This window comes from Ptychodera flava, chromosome 6, assembly GCF_041260155.1.
Source record: "Ptychodera flava strain L36383 chromosome 6, AS_Pfla_20210202, whole genome shotgun sequence".
Taxonomy (NCBI): Eukaryota; Metazoa; Hemichordata; class Enteropneusta; family Ptychoderidae; genus Ptychodera; species Ptychodera flava.
The window spans coordinates 23784205-23804028 of record NC_091933.1 but is presented as its reverse complement, the minus strand read 5'-3'; the positions used below and the strand labels follow the sequence as shown (position 1 = coordinate 23804028).

Below are 19824 nucleotides of genomic sequence, written 5' to 3'. Positions count from 1 at the left end.
TGTATGGCGTGATCTTTACAACAGAGTGAGATAGGCCGCTGACATGGATGGGTGAGTGTCACCAAACCTGAACACACTGTGACCTGTCACGTGACCAGGTGCCATTTTAGTCGACATTTACAGCTGGGATTTTATACAAACACGTTTTCGTCAGCCTAAAACTTACACAATAATCCCAGTCTAGGGGTTGACATAAGACTATCTCTAGTTTGTAAGGGGGGGGGGGGGGGGTCACTGGCCAGACCACTGAATTCGTACAAAAGTGATGTGAAACATTTGAAACTTTCTGCTCCAGCACCAAACACCAGTTGAATAAGTGAGTTCTATTCAGTCCCGGGTTCAAAATATACTTCTAAGGCAGCAAATTAAGCTCGACTGCTTCACTACTTTGGTGCAATGGATTAACTGAAAACTGTCATCAAATATCAGTTTAATTTTTTGGAAATACAACTGAATCAAATTCAGGTTGACCTTTGAAAACATTACAATTGTCAAAGTGTGAACATTTTTCAAAGTTAAAAAATACCTTTAGGAACTTAGAACACACCTACCCTCATTAAACACAACTGAGGAATTGGCATTAAAAAAATTGTAAACGACTGCAACTTATTCAGTGTGTCACAAATCTGCCTGGCGACGATTAATATTGCCTTGGCATTACAGGGCGCAGGCTGTCCGTAGAGCAGATGCCCAAGGTGTCTCTAAACCCTGAAAAATAAAAAGTGTGTTGCTCATCCTAGACATATTTCAAAAATGATGCAGTGACGCGGGTTTTTATTTCACTCTAAATTTTTTTTGTCTTCAATCAACAAGAGCGCCGATAAAACATGAAAACAACATAGGAATGCACATAGAGATAATTGCACAGCAGTGTTACTGTAGTATTTTTGTAGAGCAAGAGTTCTGCGGTTTGACTTTTAGTGCAGCGATGCAGTTTTGACTGTTGACTATAACACTAACATATGTGTACAGTTCTGAATGGAATTTTAATGTCAATTATTTTGTTTACCGTTCAGTTTTATACAGCACTTTGTTATGCACTACTGTTGCCCATATTTTTGCATTTTTTAAATTTTAAAAAAGGTTGGCGGCGGGTCTGAATTGACATGCGAAAGGATGAGAAACAAACTTTTTATTTTCTTGGCCTAAAGCAACCATTTGCATGTGGTGTTTTGATGACATTTCATTTACAGGAAGGGTAAGGTTGGAACTGCACTTGTTGGCCTTTCTTGTTTGCAAACGGGGCATTTCACGCACAATTCCTAGATGCATCATGTCAACATAGCTGAACTTTTACAGTGAAAGCCAGCTGAGAATGAACGATGAAATCAATCTGAATGTTTTAAAGCATATATAATGACAAACATGTTGTAACTTTCATCGATTGCAAAAGTATGTTTGGCACAATGTTTAAATTTGTTGGTCATATGGTTCCGCATGCCTTTGAGCACATTTCAGATGACCCCTCCCTTTAAGGATTTGGGACAAGTATTGGGCCAAGCCAAACAATTCTCTGCAAAAGCTCCGCTCAAAACCCAATTAAAGTGTATGTATTCTCAAAGTTTAGATACTGGCAAATGCTGCGATTTGAATTTTGTTATGATTGTTTACATTAGGATCATGTGAAAGTACACATATTTGAATAACCACACAAAGTCGCTTTTTACTGTCCCCTGTACAAACACTCAGTTGTTTGCAGAGAATTAATTTATGGAAAGGCCTAATACTTGGCCTGGTTCATTGTCGATAGAATGTACAATAATTATGAGTTTCAAGTAATCTTTAAGCATATTCAGTCCGAATGGTACAGTGATGGGGGGATTTGTTGTACCCATAGATAAATCTAAACATGGTTCTTGGCATCTGGAAAATTTACTAGATCAACCCCTGACAATGGAATTGCTGAATTACACTTCCCTGGAATTACAACAAGTTACTAATACAAAAGCAGGAACAGATACACAATGTCGCCTGGGGCTGCTGGGGACCAAAGCTGGTGTAATACTCCCTGAGGGTGGGGGTTATACATGTGGTGTGGTATTTTCAGAAATTCTTGATCCATGCCTGAACTGTGATGGGTGGTTGGTTCTTTTCATGAGAATTGGAATAGATGATCATTCACCTGAGGTCAACCTGTAAACTACTACATGACAATTGCAATGGCAATAAAATAAGGCATTTGAAACGTGAAACCACTTGCAAATTTACAACTATTTGCATTTTAGTGCATCAAAAAACTGATAAGAACAGTAAAATCAGTGTGGTCAACAATGTGGTCAATGTAATTTAAAAATCGTTGACCGCATTCATTTTACTGTTGTTCTTGAGACTGCATCTCGTTAACACTGTCAGCTGGATGGTAAGGTAGCGTTCAGTTATTATGGCCGGGGATTGGCCAGCAAAATCCGGGGGTGGGGTGAATCATAAAGGATTCAACTCCATCTGCAAAAGTTGAAACAATACCACCCGATCCACACACACCGGCATCGGACCTCCTCATAGACAATGTTTCAACTTTTGCAGATGGAGGTGTGATAACCTCGTACACGGTTCCTATATTGAGGGACCGTGCCTCGTATAACCGCTTAGTTGATAACTGAACCTGAACAGTGTAATGTGAAACAGTCTTTCCTCATAAAATGGGAATTAAAAATCGTTGACCTCATCAATTTTACTGTTGTACCACATCAATTTTACTGTTGTTTTTATCAGTTTTTCGATACACCAGAATGCCAATGGTTGTAGCTTTGTGTGAATGAATATGTGGAGTATGCCATCACACGGACAGTATGCCATCAGCCTTTTCAACACTCACGCATACACAAGTGCATTTATACGTATCCATGAAAATCCAATAACAGAGCTCCTTTAATAATCTTTCAGTTTATTTTTACAGCAAGGTTGGTATGCAAATCAACATAATAACTCTTGTAAACTTTTCACAGTGAGTTAACATGTTAAGCCAGCCATTCTCACTGGCTTGACAAACCAATCTTCCACCTACGTTGTAACACAAGTCTGATTAAAACTTACAGTTACCTTGTGTCTAGTCAGTCAGAGACCAATAAATCCTTTTTTGCTGGTTTCATATCTTTTATTGAAGAAAAAAATTAAACAGTATAATTGAAAACTAACTTTATTTTAACTTTTATCTTTAAGTTTTAAGAATCGAGTAATTTGCAATTATTTGTACACAGCAAGACACATATCCCCTTGTTCACCGGTGCTAGCATTGGTGATGATGATGATGCAGATGGAAGAGATGCAAAGAATACATACAAAATCCTCTTTCTTTTCTCCCAACATGGAAGGCTTTGATACAAGTTTCAATCGTCCCCACTGCACTTCCAATGCAAAAAAAAATATGCTGTCATCAAAACTTTACTTTCACTAGTGTTTAGAATGCCACAGGCCTTGCACCTCCCACCTATGTTACACAGCTTTCATGTCATTACTCTACAATCAACATTGATGAATTTCATTTCAAGGGGAACGGGAGGAGACAATACACTGTAAATAGCATTTGAAACTTGTTCTCATACTAGACAGAATGCATCGTTACTGATCACTGGTAATGGCACATCATTATAAAATTTAATGTTTTTCAACACCTGTTAAGGCCTTTGACTGTTAGCATTACTGTACTTCAAAAGTCTCCAAAAATATTAAATTACAGTAGACAGAAATCCTTTATTTCTCTGGTGGACTCAACCCAATGTTGGGAAATAAACTGCACCAGTGAGAAAGGACTCATATACGTTTATAGCGGAAGGATGGTACAGCTGTTCCACGTTGGTATAAAAGGCAGCTTTATCAGCATGGTTATTTAGGCTAATCCAAAACCCTCTGTGCATTCATAGAAGGCCAGCAGTAGCATATGCCTCAGTTTGTCGTACGTCTCGTATGCAGGCAAATCCAGTTGGTTGAAACTGTGTGATGTTAAAAGAAGAATTCATTTTTTAATGTGGAGGATTATGGATATATCAGTAGTGATTGTGAACACATTTTAAATACAGTGGCCAGGAATCCGCACTTAATTCTGCTTTGACATATTTAAATTTCAAATACTACATTTTGCCAACAAATTTTTGTTATTCCTACTTATACGAAAATCAGATAAAAGTTGAAAAATATAATAATGAAACCACTTATCCTTTATAATATTTATCTCATATCACGTTTAAATAATATTTAAATTCATACACAGTAACAGACTGACACTGGGTTTGTGATGATAAAACAAATCATATCTGTGTGTTCACCCTTTCACCACCATGGTTTAGCCAAACCTATTGTTATCGATGGTGAGTGTGGACCTGTTTACTGGGAGATGGGGATGAACAGGTTAAATCTGCCCTCTGAATGAGATGGTTACTTACCATGTGTGTGCAACTGGCAATCTGTCGGTAGATCTGTCATCTCTATGTATCTGGAATTTCTGAGGACCATTCATGCCCTCCAGGGTGGCAAAGCCCTGGAGAGGCACTTTTGAAGTACCTGTCACAAACTGCAGGAATTTTGCTCTTTCAGCCTGGTCAAAGGAGCGGAGAGCTCTCCAGAACCACTGAATCTGAAATACACAAAGAGCATCGACGATGGTCTCATGACTGAATTTCATGTTCTGGAAACAAATGATTTAAAAGATATCAGGTGCAAGATATTCTGTAAATATACTTTGATTTGACCCTTATCTACACCTTATCTGATAAAACTCTATTGATTTTGAATTAGAACTACATAAATACTCTAAAATTCAGTTTAAATCTTCAGCACTCACCTGTAGAGAATTGATTTGATATTTATGATATTCGGTGTTATTTTTCAAGTCGTCGATATCAATGGTTGGAAGTCCTGAGATGAGCAACTCTAACTCTTGTTCATTAAATATTGAAATCAGTCTCTTGGGGATGATGTCGTAGAAACCTTCCAGGAAGCTGTCAATCTGTTTACGTATAGCTCCAGTCATCTTCATTTGACAAACTAGGTTGACATACTCAAGTTTGTTTTCCCTTGTGACAACTATGTTCCTACCATTGGGTTTCAAGTCTCTAACTTCAGTAACACCAAATTCTTCAATCTAGAAGAAGGAAAATTCACCAAAATACGCATTACAAACAACAGATAAATGTCTTTGGGACGTCAACTACTTGATTGACAATTGTGGATATTAAAAAGTAAAACTATCAAAGTGAAACAACAATGGATATAAAAGTGAGTTTACTGCTCTCACTGCACTTGCATGGTCATCGATGCATCATGATAAAATAACTGAACATGTACATGAAAAGCAAAATACTTCTCTCTTGCTAACTCTGAACAGGTGTAGACGGTTTGTACATGATAGAATGATACACACACAAATCACCATGTGACTGTCTGTGTACCAGGAATGGATCAAGACCACCCAGAGTAATTATTATCAGTAGGAATTGTGTTTTATCATTGAACAGAAAAGCCCATTTTATGACAGATAAAAATTTACATCTCTAACTGCCAATAGCTTCTCTGCTTGTGCTAAGGGGGGCAAACTACAGGATATTGAAATGCATTGTGGGTAAAAAGCAAGAGTCTGAGATAGTGATCTCATAAATACTGCCAACACAAATGTAATCATTTTCATTGCAGAAAGTTCTGTTTGTTCATGAAACTAGCAAAACTCAGCATCTTTTCAATTATGTTGGTATTTTAGGGATCTTTGTTTTTTACCTGTGGCAATCCGCCGTATTGAAAAGTCAGTCGACAGCCTGAGACATTTATGACTCACTTTGGGGGCAAATTTGTATTTAGGGTACCGAGAATTCACCTACACATGTCAGTCAAAACATTACCATTAAACTATGGAAGTGTTGGACAAAGGAAAGTATTACTTACTTCAGTGCTGAAGGTCAGCTCATATCCTAACTCGGACACATCATGTTCTAAGAGAAATACCAATCCTTGGTAGAATGCATAATCTTCACTTTCCATGTCTGTGTACCTGAGTCAATTGAATGGAAAACAATCATCGTTGTGTCATGTGGTATCTGGTGACATGTTTGCATTGGTATTGTAGGTACAGATTGTGAGTGCGAACATTTCTAATGGTACAACTTGTATTGTCCTCCAATGGCTGGGGACAGTATTTCGTGACTTCCAAGCTTTGTAGACTGTGAAACCTAATTTCAAGAAATGTTATGGTCACTATTAGCAAGCCAGAAAGTTGTAAAACCTGACAAGTATGAACTTTTCAAATCAACAGCACTAGCAAGAGATGTCTGGTATATTATCAGAGAAGCAAATTCTGCACTATAATTTTCATGTAGATTTGTTATTTAACATCTTTTGAGGGTTTTTCATCTATTTTCAACAGGAAAATGATCCAGACTTCAAGCTCCTTAAATTACAATTTACATATATGTCCTCTGCAGCTACTTTGGTGAATAAGATGAACCTTGAAGGACACATCAAGGCCAAATTCTGAATTTTCACTGAGACATCCCAATTTATTACAGAACATACCATCACGGGTTAAAAAATTGACACGTGCACATGCTTTTCCACACCATATATACCCAAACCTCTTTCATTAAAACCACATATTTTAATACACAAGCAGCACACACTTACTTGACTAGTTTTCCCAGAATGTGTTTGTAGAAAGATCTTGAGAAGTAACACTCCAAGAGTTTGTTATCAAAGATGGCTTTGGCAATGACTCTGCCTACAAACTTGAAATAGCTCAGATGGTTGGGATTGCAGTGCGAGGCTGGGTTGGGAATGTAGGTAACCCTATCGCCTGGTGATAACTTGAATAAGGCATACATTGGATTGAAGATTTCCCTGGATTGGTCAAAGCATAAAGGAAAACAATCAGATGTACAACACTACTGTAAGTTAAAGCATTTCATCCAACTTTTCTTTGTAGGTCAAAGGCAGCTGTTATGGTTGTAATAGTATTACATGGCCGAAAGAATCATTAAAGTTACTTTCTGCAAAACTGTGAAGTATTAAGTACTTCCGAGAATTGACAATATTTTTCAACTAACAATATTATTACTCTTTTCACATTCTCAAAGGAACACAAATTGTATTTTTGTCTTACCTCTTTGTGCTTTTAATCTTTCCATATAAAACTATGAACATGAAAAGTTGAATTACACCAAATCTGACCAACTAACCTTGAAATAATGAGATACCACTCTCTGAGAAGTCCACCGGCATCTTGACCTTCCTCTCCTTCATACACAATGTAGAATCTGTTCTTCCACTCATCTGCTGAACGTCTGTGCAGCTCTCGGAACGAATCCTCAAAAACGTTTTCTCTCTTGATGTGCACTGCAAGGTCCTCTCTTCTCATACCCTCATCCATGCGTTCAAGTTCCTGTCTGAAGTACCTCCTCTTGACATCAAAGTCAAGGACACGGGTGTAATCAACTAGCACGGAGAAGGGACCCTCTCCAAGAGGTGTGGATGATTGTCTGAGGATCTGGTTCAGTACGATACGGTGAGTCTCTGAAAGAACGAAGACAAAAGCAGGGGCATGTCAGCTTAAGACCAATTCAAAACGGGTCCTCATGTGCACGCGTTGGAGGGGGGATACAATGGTAACATGTATTCTGGACTTTTAAAAGGAAAATGGGCCCCCATGCAGGCATATGGGATTGCATCACAAAAAAAATCAATGTGCATATGTATGACATATGGAGTAATCCTTGCGCAAAGTATAAAAGAAATCACTCCAGGCATCTCCGAGAAATTTGTGTGAATGGCCGCATGGATGCAACAAAGTACGCACAGAAATGAACAAATCTTGAAGTCCTCATGGACGAATTTATTCAAGAATTGTTCATTGAAAATTACATACAATGTATTTTTACACAGTTTAGCTAAGCTACAATGTGCAGAAGATGAAACTTTCTACACTTTCTAAAGACAAACTCTACAGAGGAGGTACGTACCTGCAAATTGAAGGAACTTTTGAGTATCATGGGGCAGGTTAGGTGATATTGCACTGACAGAGCTGTCTCTGGAGAATGGACTTGGAGGGGCTCCTGATATCCCGGGTGTTGCAGGAGCCGGCGACAGTGGTGCACTTTCAAGGGAAGACACGCTGAGGGATGTATCTCGACTCATGTGTCTCTGCAGCTCAGCTGACTTGGCAGAGCTCTTGTCGGTAGAGTGGACCAGGAAGAAAGCCTCTACGGCAGTTTGGAGAACCAGTACTGCGTGATGGTCGGTTGATTCTTTGAGTTCTGATAGACACTCGCTGAGAGTGTCCCACAGGTCATCCAAACCCAACTCTGCACTTAACCGTGGCAAGATGTCCTGTAAGTACCATAAATGTCATCAACATGTCATGACTGTTGTGTAATTACAGAAGGCAAGATAGTTGGGGGGAAATGCACTCAAATACAATGACATGACAACAAAGCATACAACCTGTTTATTTTGTACTGGATGACATGCTTGTAGAGACAATGAGATCTAACTTGCAATAGACAGTCTGCAGCTCAATCAACCATCTAACAATCTTTTTTGATTAACGCTGCATTTTATCTCTAGCCTTTTGTCTCTTGCAACACTTCATTCAACTTGCCGTAGTTTCCATGACGAAATTTTTATCAGACTGATAAAATTCTAATGGACATAACATATTGCATAGTACAGACTAAAAACAGTTGGTATCAGGTAATTAATATTGGAAGGCAAAAGGTGTTACTTGTTAATGAAAGGAAAACTATATCTTTCAAGTTACACAGTAGTATATTGCAACAATATACGGAATATGCTTCCAGATGCCTGAGTTTAGCCATAATGACAAACAGCTGATTCAACACCCATGTATTTTGAAAGAACTCGCCCTACTAATCACATTAGTCTAGTAACATATATAAACATTTTTGTTCACATGGGCATGGAATGAGCACAAAGCTGATCCAATCACATAAAGTGAAAGTAATTCATTGCACTATATGACTATTGATTTATCATTTCCCATTCAAAAATTTCCTTTTCTAAAAAGTGTGCTTCAATGGTTCAAATCTCGACAAACAACCTAACCTGAAATCAAATCATCATATGCAACTGACACTGGAGAGAATATCTTTGCCATACCTCTTTTTTCTCATCTTCCTGCACATTTTCACTTGATGTGCCTTCCCCAGCATTACTTGTTGCTGCTAACTCTTCAACTTCCATGGGGGCTTCCACACTGGTACCTGAAGTACCCTGACTGGGAGTGCCTTCTGAACCAGCACCCTGGCTTCCTGTTGCTGCTGCGTCAAGTGCATTTCGCTCACCTCCTTGCGAACCCGCTCCGCTCTGTAACAGCAAAACAGTTATGCATTTAGTGACAACTCAATAGAAACGTTGTATACGAGAGTTGAAAGCTTTATGGTGATTCACCCTTCAGCGCACAGAATTTGGAATATTGCTAGCACATGCTGCGTGCAAACAACATCACAATATTTGATTTGTTCCTTCTGTCATGTTTGCTTTACTTTATGAGAAGAAAACGTCAAAGGGTTTTTTAAATGAACGTAAATCAAAGATCTGATGGTTACGGTAATACTTACAGAGTCAGCACTTTGCTGTGCTTGTCCAACTTCATTTGGCTGTGGTGTGCTATTTTCAACTGTAAGACAGTACCGAGGGTTATTTACCAGATGACACTACAATTTATATATATTTGTAATTTCTTTCATATTACTCTTATTGGATATTAATTTTGCTAAAGATACTGTGTGAGTTGCCACTTTATTTTATGAAGTTCTATCCAACAAGAACACTGCTGATATGCATTTGAAAAAGAATAATTGTCACCTATTTAACAGTGTTTAGCCTACTTAACCCTTTGAGTGCCATAATTTTTTCCCACCAAAATTTGAGTACAACATTTTACCAGTTTTTGCGAATTTTTCTGTAATTTCCTCGATAATTTTGGACCAAATTGACATCATATTTTATTTGCTACAGTTTGTTATCAAAATTTTTGCAAAAATCTGAAAAAATTTACTACAGTCTATTTCATAAAGGTGACAAAAATTGACTTTGGCGCTCAAAGAGTTAATAAAGAACTGAACTGAGGTATATGTTTAAGATATAACATCCACAAGCATGTATGCCTTGCTAACCTAAAATACATCACTAAATGAATATCATGCAAAAGTATTCCATATTTTTTGATCTGACCATTTGACACAGGGATAAAAGTGGAGGGTATAGGAGGGGCAGGAGGAGCTGTGAACGAGTTGAGTTATTGAATAACTCCTATCTTACATTGCTCTGTCTTTCACATATTACATTTTTTTGGTTTGACCTCCTGGCACAGGTACCTGAGTGGAGGGGATAGGAGGGACTGTGGATCAGTTACAAAGTTACTGCATAACTCATATCTTACATTGCTCTGTCTTACACATCTTATATTGTTTCGGTTTTACCTTCTGGTACATGGACCAAAGTGGAGGGGATAGGAGTGGCATGAAGGGCTGTAGACGAGTTATATAGAGTTATCGCATAACTCATACCTGATTGACTGGCCATTGCTTCAGCTCTTGCATCCTGTTCCCTAGCTTCCCTCTCCCTGGCTTCTCTTTCCTTGGCCTGCTGTAGCCTTGTTTCCTCCAATCTCTTGGCATTCCGGAGTTCAATGATGACCTTCAGAATTCGGAGGAAGAAGTGCTGGCTGGATGTCTTGCTAGTGAATAGCGACATGGATGGAAGTCTCAGCTCACAGCCTCCTTTACGGTTTGCCGGTGCATTCAGTACTAACTGCTCTCCTCTGTTAAACCGGTCTGTGATATGCCCACGTGTAATGCCCGTTGAAGTAGAAGGTTCCTCGTTTCCCTCAGACTCGTTCTTCTTTTCAGTTTCTCTAATGTTGTGCTCTTTCAGATCTTTCAGAAGGATTTTGATATCGCTGAAGAATAAACAGATGTCAAGCTTTCTTAACAGATTTTAGAAGTTAGGTTGAAAGTTTCTTGAATGAAAGAAAGTTTGAGGCTACCATAAGTATGACATTTAGGTTTGAGCTACACAAAGTTTGAAGAGGATCTATGCTGTTGTAATGAGTCAGTTGAAACCTTCAAGTATCAAGGATTTCCATTGGTCACACTGATATACTGTGATAGATTCTACTGACAAGACCTCACAACTCTAAGAATTACCTATTTATGATGATTTATGGTTCCAACTGAGGTGGACTATTGCATACAAATGTACACATTAGTATCTTGTGCTGCACAGTATCAAGTAAGATACTCTAATAAATATTTAGAATACACATTGTGGTTGTGTTTTCTCATTTTTCAAAAAAATCAAGTGTCCTTGTGTGATAATTTTACAGGTAATCACAGCTCTCATACACTGCCAGCTCTACAAATCTATTTTCTTTATCATTTGTCACAAAATGGAGAGGAAACTTACTTGCATAGAGTAAAGCCTAATTTTCTTGCACCAATGAGTAACAGCCCTAATACTGTTTCCCGTGTGGAATCATGCTTTGACAATTGTAAGAGTAAATTTGTGGCATCTTCAAGACCTTCCTCTGTACACGAATGAGATATCAAAACCTGCAATGAAAAAAATTCACATTTGAAACAAGTGGTATATGAATCTTTTAATCTTTTTTATTGAACAAATCTTGGTAAACTGTTTTTCTATGCTACAGTTGGATCTTCGGAGAAGGCAATGGGGTCAGAGACTTGACCCTATTCCTGCCATGTCTGTCTGTCTGTCACTTTCATGAGAGGTTGTTGAACTACCAAAACAAAACTATCCAATATGACATACTTTGCACTCCTGACTTGACAACTAACAGACCACAGAAAACATTACATGAAAATTATTTCCACCAACTTGACTTGCTAGGACGTATACAAATACAGTCAGTTTTACTGACTTTGCCTTGTCCAAGTTTGTGTTTGTTACAGAATTAAGGTAGCCACATACCTTGTAGCCACTTTCAGATTTTTATTTTTTCTCAGTTATAGAAGTCCCAACTCCCAATAAAGAATATATTTTCTGAAAGCCCTGATTATTGGGAAATCTGACCATGCACAGTACACAGTCTTATTTGCATAATAGTCACGTGACAAGCGTTTTGTTTTCCAAAAATTGGTCTTTCCTCCCTTTAGCGAACACGCTGCAAGATTTCTGGTTGTAATTTGTGCATTGACAAGCCTTGATAATATCCTTCAAATCCATGTCTGGGATTTCCTTTATATGCCTTTCTTTTTGTTATAAACTATTGAAGATGTTAGACTAAGGTGCTTTTCAAGGAATTGTAATTGTCGCGCCATATAATTTGAATGGAGGCTCAGAGAAAAAAAGTCGCAGACACAGATTCGACATTTGACACTCAAAGGGTTAAACTTCATGGTATAGAGTTTGACAATAACATAATTAATGCATGAGAGCTATTGCTTTCCATTACAGCCAATGCATCCTGATGGCCCACCTGCAGCCATCAAAGCCCCACTTTTTTGAGCAAACATTGATATAGACCATTGTATTGTAGTTAGAAATCTTCAATGAACTTACATCTACTGCAAGCTGTAAATATTTTTCTGCAACAAGGGGCTCTTTCTTTTCCTCATTTTCTTCCCTCTTCTCTTTTGAATCTTCTTTCTTTTCTTCCGATTTTGTTGAATCATTAGTTGCTGGAAGAACAAATGTGCAGATGCATCATAAAAAAGTGAACTCCATCTTTACAGTATGTCCATGCATATTTGATAACTGAGATGGTCGAATACAAAACATTATGGTACAATTTGGGCGTAATGCCTAATTTCTGACTTTCTCTCTGAACATAAAGCGATATAAAGTTACAACAGAGTAATTAGCCTGTGGCTGTTAAATCTATTTAGTCCTCTTCCCTTCACGCCTTTAGGTTTTAATCAATTTTTCTATCTTCAGTAGTAAAATTACCTTGTGCTTCCATGGATTCTACAGAACTTGTACCACTTGCCATGTCTGCATCTTGGGACTGGCCTGCATTGTTGCTTGCTGGTTCCGACTGTCCGCTCGGCGTGTCTTGCCTTGTTGTACCCTGTATACTTGCCTGCGTTTCCCTTGTAATTGTGGACTCCCTCCCTTGATCCAAAGTCTGTCTCTCAGCTGCTTTCTTTGAATCGGGCAATGCAATAGATATGAGAGATAGAAGACGTAGCAATCTATCTGTAAGTAATGTACTTCGTCTCACTACTGGGTGAGAAAGGTGAATCATGAGATTTCCAAGAGGTGCTTCGGCATTGGGATCTAGGTTTTCTCTGTCCATGGCACTGTTCAAATGTGACTTAAGAGTCCCTTTGCCTTTTTTGCCTATACTAGTATTGTCAAGCTTGACAAGGAGTTCCCAGAAATCCGACTCCTGTTTTGAAGTTAATTTAGAACTGCTAGCGGATGACTGTACACTGGTTTGGCTGGACGATTTCCCTCCTTTTGTGGTCTCCTCTGTCTTTTCCTCGCTGGAGCATGTCTGACTCTCTTTGGCTTTTGGCGGCACAAACTGACTAGGGAAGATTTTGGCTAGTGAAATGAGCGTGTCCAACACGTGTCTGCAGACCACGGGGGCTGCCTGGGGGTGAATTTGAATGACTGTGTTGCTTTTGTCGCTGCCTTTCTTGCTGCCTGAGCTTCTCTGCACCTGGAAGACACTTGTGCGGCAGCCAAGTGCTGCATCCATGCTGACTGACAACCAGGAAGGTTGGCTGGTTTTACATGAATCTGTCCTTTGCATAGGTGACGGCAGAACTTCTAGAACATCCCCAGATTGTGAAGACTGGCTGCTTTGGTGATAGCTATGAGGCTTGCAAGTGTTCGTCCTGTCCATGATACCGAGAAGTGACTGAACAACCCATGCTCTGGTTGGTGGGTGATAGCACAAATTGCGAAGGACACGGTGCAACCGAACCGTGTTCAGTTTAGGTTCATCAACAAAGAGCAACACTAGTAAACATGTAAGTGCTTCGGCATCGACCAGCTGTCTTCCTCTGAACTTGGCAACAGCATTGGAACCTACGGCTGTACCATGGGCATTCCGGTTGATGCCTCCCCATGACCATGTACTACCCCTGGTCTGAGGAATAGATACCCTTGCATAGGTAACACCTCTACCAACTCTGCCTGGGAAACCTGAAATATGACAAAGTCACTTCATTGAGTTTCATTCTAACACTTCATGGCTGGAAAGAACTTTCTACAAACTTCAATTTTTATACATATTAACGTTTATAAACAGGCACAACACTTCTTTATAGGTATTCACTCCCATGCCCTTGCCCGTACTAGCCTACGAGAACTTAGTTTGAGAAAAGAAACAACAAACAATTATGAACAAAATTTCAAATAAGGCATCATTTCGGTGGGATTTCGACGGCACGTTTTCGTGTCATTTTGCAGGCCATTAGTTTTATAGAAAATTTTGAATGTAAATGGCGAAGTTTTGCCAATCAACGTGGATGGGAGTATCAAAATAAAATCACGACATCAAACACATGTGATGTTTATTGGTGTATGTCAGATAATGTTCACCATGACAGTCTGACAACCTATATCCACATATAAAAGAGATAACTGTAGCAGCATACATACCAGATCTGAAAAGAGCTGACAGAACACTGTTTTCATGCAAGAGGCGTTCTTGAGTGCGTCTCAGCTGCATTTCTCTTCTCAATGCCTGTGCTTCAGCAGCTATGTCAGGAGGCAGCAGAGCCACATTGCTGTCATCCATATCCTGCAACACGGTCTGTCTCAACGACGGCGGTAGGTTTTGAATGAACAAGGCAGGGTCCAAGGGTTCTTGTGAAGTAGATGAGCCTTGCTGCTGAGACATCAGGCGCTGCTGTTCTGCTCTCTCTTGTTGGAGTACCTGCCAGATGACAACAATGCAAATTGAGTTGTGAAAAAAAAAGAGATTTACACAAAAGAGTAGTTTATTTAAAATGAATGCACTTTGTGTATCAGGAAACAAAATGAATTCAATAGAAGAGAATTTTATTGAACATTCAGTCATCACATCTGTAGTCTCATTTTAAAGCAAGACAAAACACAAGAATTTGTCTCACTGCAAATTTGTATTTACTTGTACACTGTAGACTTACATGCTAAATCACACAGAGATTGCACAAAACATCAACATCTGTATGTGACAACACATCCATCTTCTAACGAGGCCAGTTATCAAAGAAAAAAATTCTCAGAAATATAACTGAAACATACAGACAACACACTACACATACCCATGTAGTCAAAAAATATCAAATCTTCTAATCCGCTCACAATGTAATGCGAACTCATGACCTTTGTTTGGATTACCAGCAAAACTTACCTCTTCCTGTATGTGAGGTGGTAATGCCGCTAAGAATTCTGGATTAACCTGGCTGAGGGTTGGCGTGTCACTAGTCCCTGGTCCAGTGCTTCCAGATGCCCCGGTGTTGACAGCTGTGCTGCCAGCAGCCTGTCTTGGTTGCTGTATGCCCAAATGTTCCTGGAGGACCTCCTGGCGAATATTCTCCGGCAGAGCAGCTAAGAACGACGGATCTACACCTTCTGGGAGTTGAATTCCTGGTAGACAAGTATATAACCCTTCATCAGTTCTATTTGATGTACAGTTCATTAAACACTCTTCCTTGATATAGCTTTATGAACTGTTACTTCTGTGCAATAGTAGTTTGCATTTTTAAGACAAATTGAATGAATAAATTGAATAATAAATTAACAGATAGTCCAAAATCTTACCTTGCAAGATATCAACCTCACTTCTGCCGCTTGATTCACCACTGGTTTGATTACTAAAAAATCAACAAAAGCAAGATTTGACAACGTCAATACATGTTTAGTTATGCTAGGGTAGATGGTAGTTGTTCAGAATTGTCAACGCTGTTTATTTATTACAACAGGGGTATCATAGTACAAAATAGCACAAACCCAAATGTCCATCCAAGGTAATTTGAATGGGTCTGGAAAGCACTATATTTGAAATTTATGTCACTGCCACATACAATTTTTCCATTGTATGCGACAGACTTCCTACACAAGCAGAAACATGGCCATCCAACTTTGCAAGGACTGTATAGGTACACACGGGAACTTGTCACTGTACCAAGGTATCAAGATTACAAGGTTTGAAGCCGTACTCAAAGATCAGTACAGTATTTAGTACTCAGAAAACAACTTTGCATCCTGAAACACTGTTATTTGACACCTCTATCAACACTTCAGGTATCATATGTCCTATAGGAAATTGACTTTGTGATGAACTGAATTGTTCCTTTGCTTACATACTTGTCAAATGCTAAAACACTGGAGTCCGTCACAACAGAAATTTAGCTTGATGAGCTAAACATTTTCCTCTTTGTTAAAAAGAACAACTTTTCAGTTAAGCTACAGAAACCATTGATTGCTTACTTGGCAGTACTTTCACTTCCTGGAGGTCTACCCTGTGCACTGGATGTTATTGTATCTGTACTGGGTGCTGGTTCATTACTCCTTTCAGAATTCTCTTGATTTTGTGCATTTTCTGTGAAAAGTTGAATAAAAAAAATAAATCTTTAGTTTTGCATCTTGTGGAGAAGGAATCATAGCACTGTTTAAACATGGCCTACAACGCCATAGAAAGGAAATTTTGGTGGATTGCATTGTAATCTCTCCATCACTAAGTTCTGCAATAAAATGTTGTTGACTGAGATTTGGCTGCATCTTAAAACTTTGGTTAAAAATATGGTGTTCTCATACGATGTATAGGTGTTTGTGTGTAAACGTTTAGGCAGCTTTTTGTCCTCAGACTCTTCTTTGCGTTGACACCAGAAGAACTGACTTGGTTTGCTCTACCTGTTGTTGACACTGTGTCTCCCGATGTAGGTGTGCTTGTGGATGGTACTTCACTTCCCTCAGAAGTTGGTGTTGTTAAATCCACAGACTCTCCTATCGGAAGCTGGATGCCACTTGACTCTTCTGCTTGTCTCTCTCCAATGTTACTTTCCCTAGGTGAGCTGTCCACATTCATCGGTATTGGCTCATTCTGACTTTCCGCGGCTGGGGTTGCAGATGCAGCGCTCGACTCCTCAAAACTTGATGATGCAACAGGTGGCATGGAAGCTGGAGATGCCATTCCTTCCGTACTGCCAGTTCTGGCGACCCTTTCTTGTACTGTTGGACTCGGTGTGGAGGCTGGCGGGAACAAGTCAGGTTGTTGGAGCTGTTCGTCTGATAATTGAGGCAGACGAGAGTAGCCAAGCTGCGGTGGAGCTGTTGGAGGAGACTCTTCATGCCTGTACCTAAAAGAATACACAGGAATTGAAACAGGACAATGATACACAGGAATTGAATAAGGACAATGATACACAGGAATTGAAACAGGACAATGATACACAGGAATTGAAACAGGACAATGATACACAGGAATTGAAACAGGACAATGATACACAGGAATTGAAACAGGACAATGATACACAGGAATTGAAACAGGACAATGATACACAGGAATTGAAACAGGACAATGATACACAGGAGTCGAAACAGGACAATGATACACAGGAATTGAAACAGGACAATGATACACAGGAATTGAAACAGGACAATGATACACAGGAATTGAAACAGGACAATGACTACACACATCCTGAAATGTTTATTTAGGACCTATATCCATGATTGTACAGGTATAATATAGGAGACACTCAGGTAACACACTAACTGAGGTAATATTCATGTACATCATGAACATAGTGGAAACACAAAACCAACTTGTTATCTGTAAATAGGGAAAGAAGTAATTTGGATTTAATAGTTGGCCCATAATTTAAACCACTGAGAGTACTGTTTGTGTGTTAAAGTTGATAAAGTTTCTCCTCAGTGGTTTTACGTGATGTGAATTGTTCCTACCCTTCTGCCCGCGGGGCACCTGGTGTGATGTTCGGTATCATCTGTACATTATCAGGTGTACTGAACACTTGGGCGGTTACTGTTCTGACGACTGGCGGTGCAGGCGGGGAGTCTGGGTCACTGATGGTTGCAGAGGCAGGCATGCTTGTATCTAGTGGAGTTGGTTCTGCTGAGACAGTTGTTGTACCAGGGCTGGTTGTACTTGTTGCTGTTCCTTCTGCAATGGCTGAGGTGCCTAGGTGGACTGCGGCTGCTGCAATGCTTGCAGCCATGCTGCTAATTGCTTCAGATGCTGTTATAGCAAAAACAAACAGTACAGCTTAGTAAAGTCCTCGACTTCACTGAACTAATAACTTAATACAAAACTTGCTGTTAAAGAAGGGCTCAAAAACTGCTGGTTCTGACAGTATATTGGGACAAGTAAGTTTATCTTATAAATAATTTAAATCTACGAAGTCAGCATCGAGTCTTAGGTTTGTTAAATTTACCAATCACCTGTTACAACATAGATCTATTTTTTCAAATTCATGTATTTTAGTCATTTTAACAAGCAGTGTAACATTTATATTGTGTTTACCACTTTTATCAAAACTAATGTGATTTTATCTGTACTTGCCCATATTCTGAATCACTTATTGCCATACTGTATTCAATGTAATTTATGAAAAGAGAACAGTTTGGTGATTATGTAATTATCACCTACCCTGTGATGCAGCTGTCTTCTCAGAATTTCCAACTTCAACCTGACAATAAATGACATTATAGAACAATATAGTAAGATGACTTTATAGTACCTTTAGCTTGCACTGATCAGGGATATATAAGTTCATCGCCATATTGACTTTATAATTTGTAAATAGGTTCTGTTGTAAATGATGTTACCTGAGGGACAGGCTATTTTTATTTCAAACAAGTTTTCCAAGTTACAAAAGATACTTTCAAAAGTAGTGAGAGATAAGCCTCTATTGTGACATAAATGGCTGGTGTGAGCACAACATAAATTCATCATACATAGAATGTTGATGAAGATTTTTGTTGCCAAAACTGTAGGTCCTAATTGCTTGAGTTTTGGTCACTCAAGATTCTCATTGTTATTTTCCTTCTGAAACTCCATGCAAAACTGACACAGTAATTTCTAACTGGGCCCCTTCTTTCAAGTTACTATCATCATTAGCTTTGGATTTGATGACGGCACATCAAAAGCTACTCAGCCCTTTTGAAGCCCTTCATACCTCCATTGATTCTTTGGCGTGTTCTGCCTTGGCTTTCTCTTTCTTAGCTTTCTCCTCTTCCTTCTTCTTGGCTTCCTCTTCCTGTTCCTTCTTCCTCTTTTCTCTCCTCTCTACTATTTCTTCATCACGGTGTTTCTCCAACACTTCAAGGATGGACTGTTTGAGGACTGGGTTTGAAAAGCAAACCATAAAAAACATGAAGTGTAGAAAACCACATCAAAGTAATATGTGCAGCAATTTTGAAGTTCTCTGTGGACACACACTCATACAGACATACAGACATATACATGACAGACAAAGTGTGACCCAATAAGCTCAAATTACCATATATACAAATGGGAACTAACAAGCGTGAAGCAGCTCACACAAAGTAAATCCTTTTCCACAGGAAAGTGATCAATTTATGATTTGAAATGATGACACTCTTGCTTTCTATGAAAACCTTTGTTTTATCGCCATACATTTTGTTTTAAATTCAATGATAAATAAATTTCTAATTTGAATAAATTCATATTTGAATCTATTGTTCAACTTTTCAATGGAAGTGACAAAGGATATTGAACAGTAGTAATATTACACATTTATCAACTTCTAGTTAACTCTGTCATGTAATGAAAATACCACTCCAGAGAAGCACAAGGTTGTCTTTTTTGGACAATCTATGACATTGTGAAGAGGTAGAGAATCCAAACTATCCTGTGTCACATTCTGTGTTAGCTTGATTGTGAAA

The 19824-nt window shown here is 38.9% G+C and overlaps 1 protein-coding gene across 1 annotated transcript in view; it reads right to left on the bottom strand.

The window, feature by feature from the left end:
• Window positions 1-3069: 3069 nt before the first annotated feature.
• Window positions 3070-19824, bottom strand: part of LOC139135242 (E3 ubiquitin-protein ligase HUWE1-like) — a 55293-nt gene continuing 38538 nt past the window's right edge. The window contains exons 42-62 of the mRNA XM_070702532.1: window positions 19095-19261; window positions 18566-18605; window positions 17863-18154; window positions 16810-17255; window positions 16387-16498; window positions 15718-15770; window positions 15308-15543; window positions 14572-14848; window positions 12907-14112; window positions 12520-12638; window positions 11404-11549; window positions 10506-10897; window positions 9555-9613; window positions 9094-9300; window positions 7938-8304; window positions 7158-7491; window positions 6607-6819; window positions 5872-5977; window positions 4778-5077; window positions 4380-4570; window positions 3070-3929 (exon numbers count right to left, since the gene is read on the bottom strand). Of these exons, the coding sequence (XP_070558633.1) occupies window positions 3827-3929; window positions 4380-4570; window positions 4778-5077; window positions 5872-5977; window positions 6607-6819; window positions 7158-7491; window positions 7938-8304; window positions 9094-9300; window positions 9555-9613; window positions 10506-10897; window positions 11404-11549; window positions 12520-12638; window positions 12907-14112; window positions 14572-14848; window positions 15308-15543; window positions 15718-15770; window positions 16387-16498; window positions 16810-17255; window positions 17863-18154; window positions 18566-18605; window positions 19095-19261 (5366 nt within the window). The 3' untranslated portion in view covers window positions 3070-3826. The remainder of the gene's footprint in view (window positions 3930-4379; window positions 4571-4777; window positions 5078-5871; window positions 5978-6606; window positions 6820-7157; window positions 7492-7937; window positions 8305-9093; window positions 9301-9554; window positions 9614-10505; window positions 10898-11403; window positions 11550-12519; window positions 12639-12906; window positions 14113-14571; window positions 14849-15307; window positions 15544-15717; window positions 15771-16386; window positions 16499-16809; window positions 17256-17862; window positions 18155-18565; window positions 18606-19094; window positions 19262-19824) is intronic.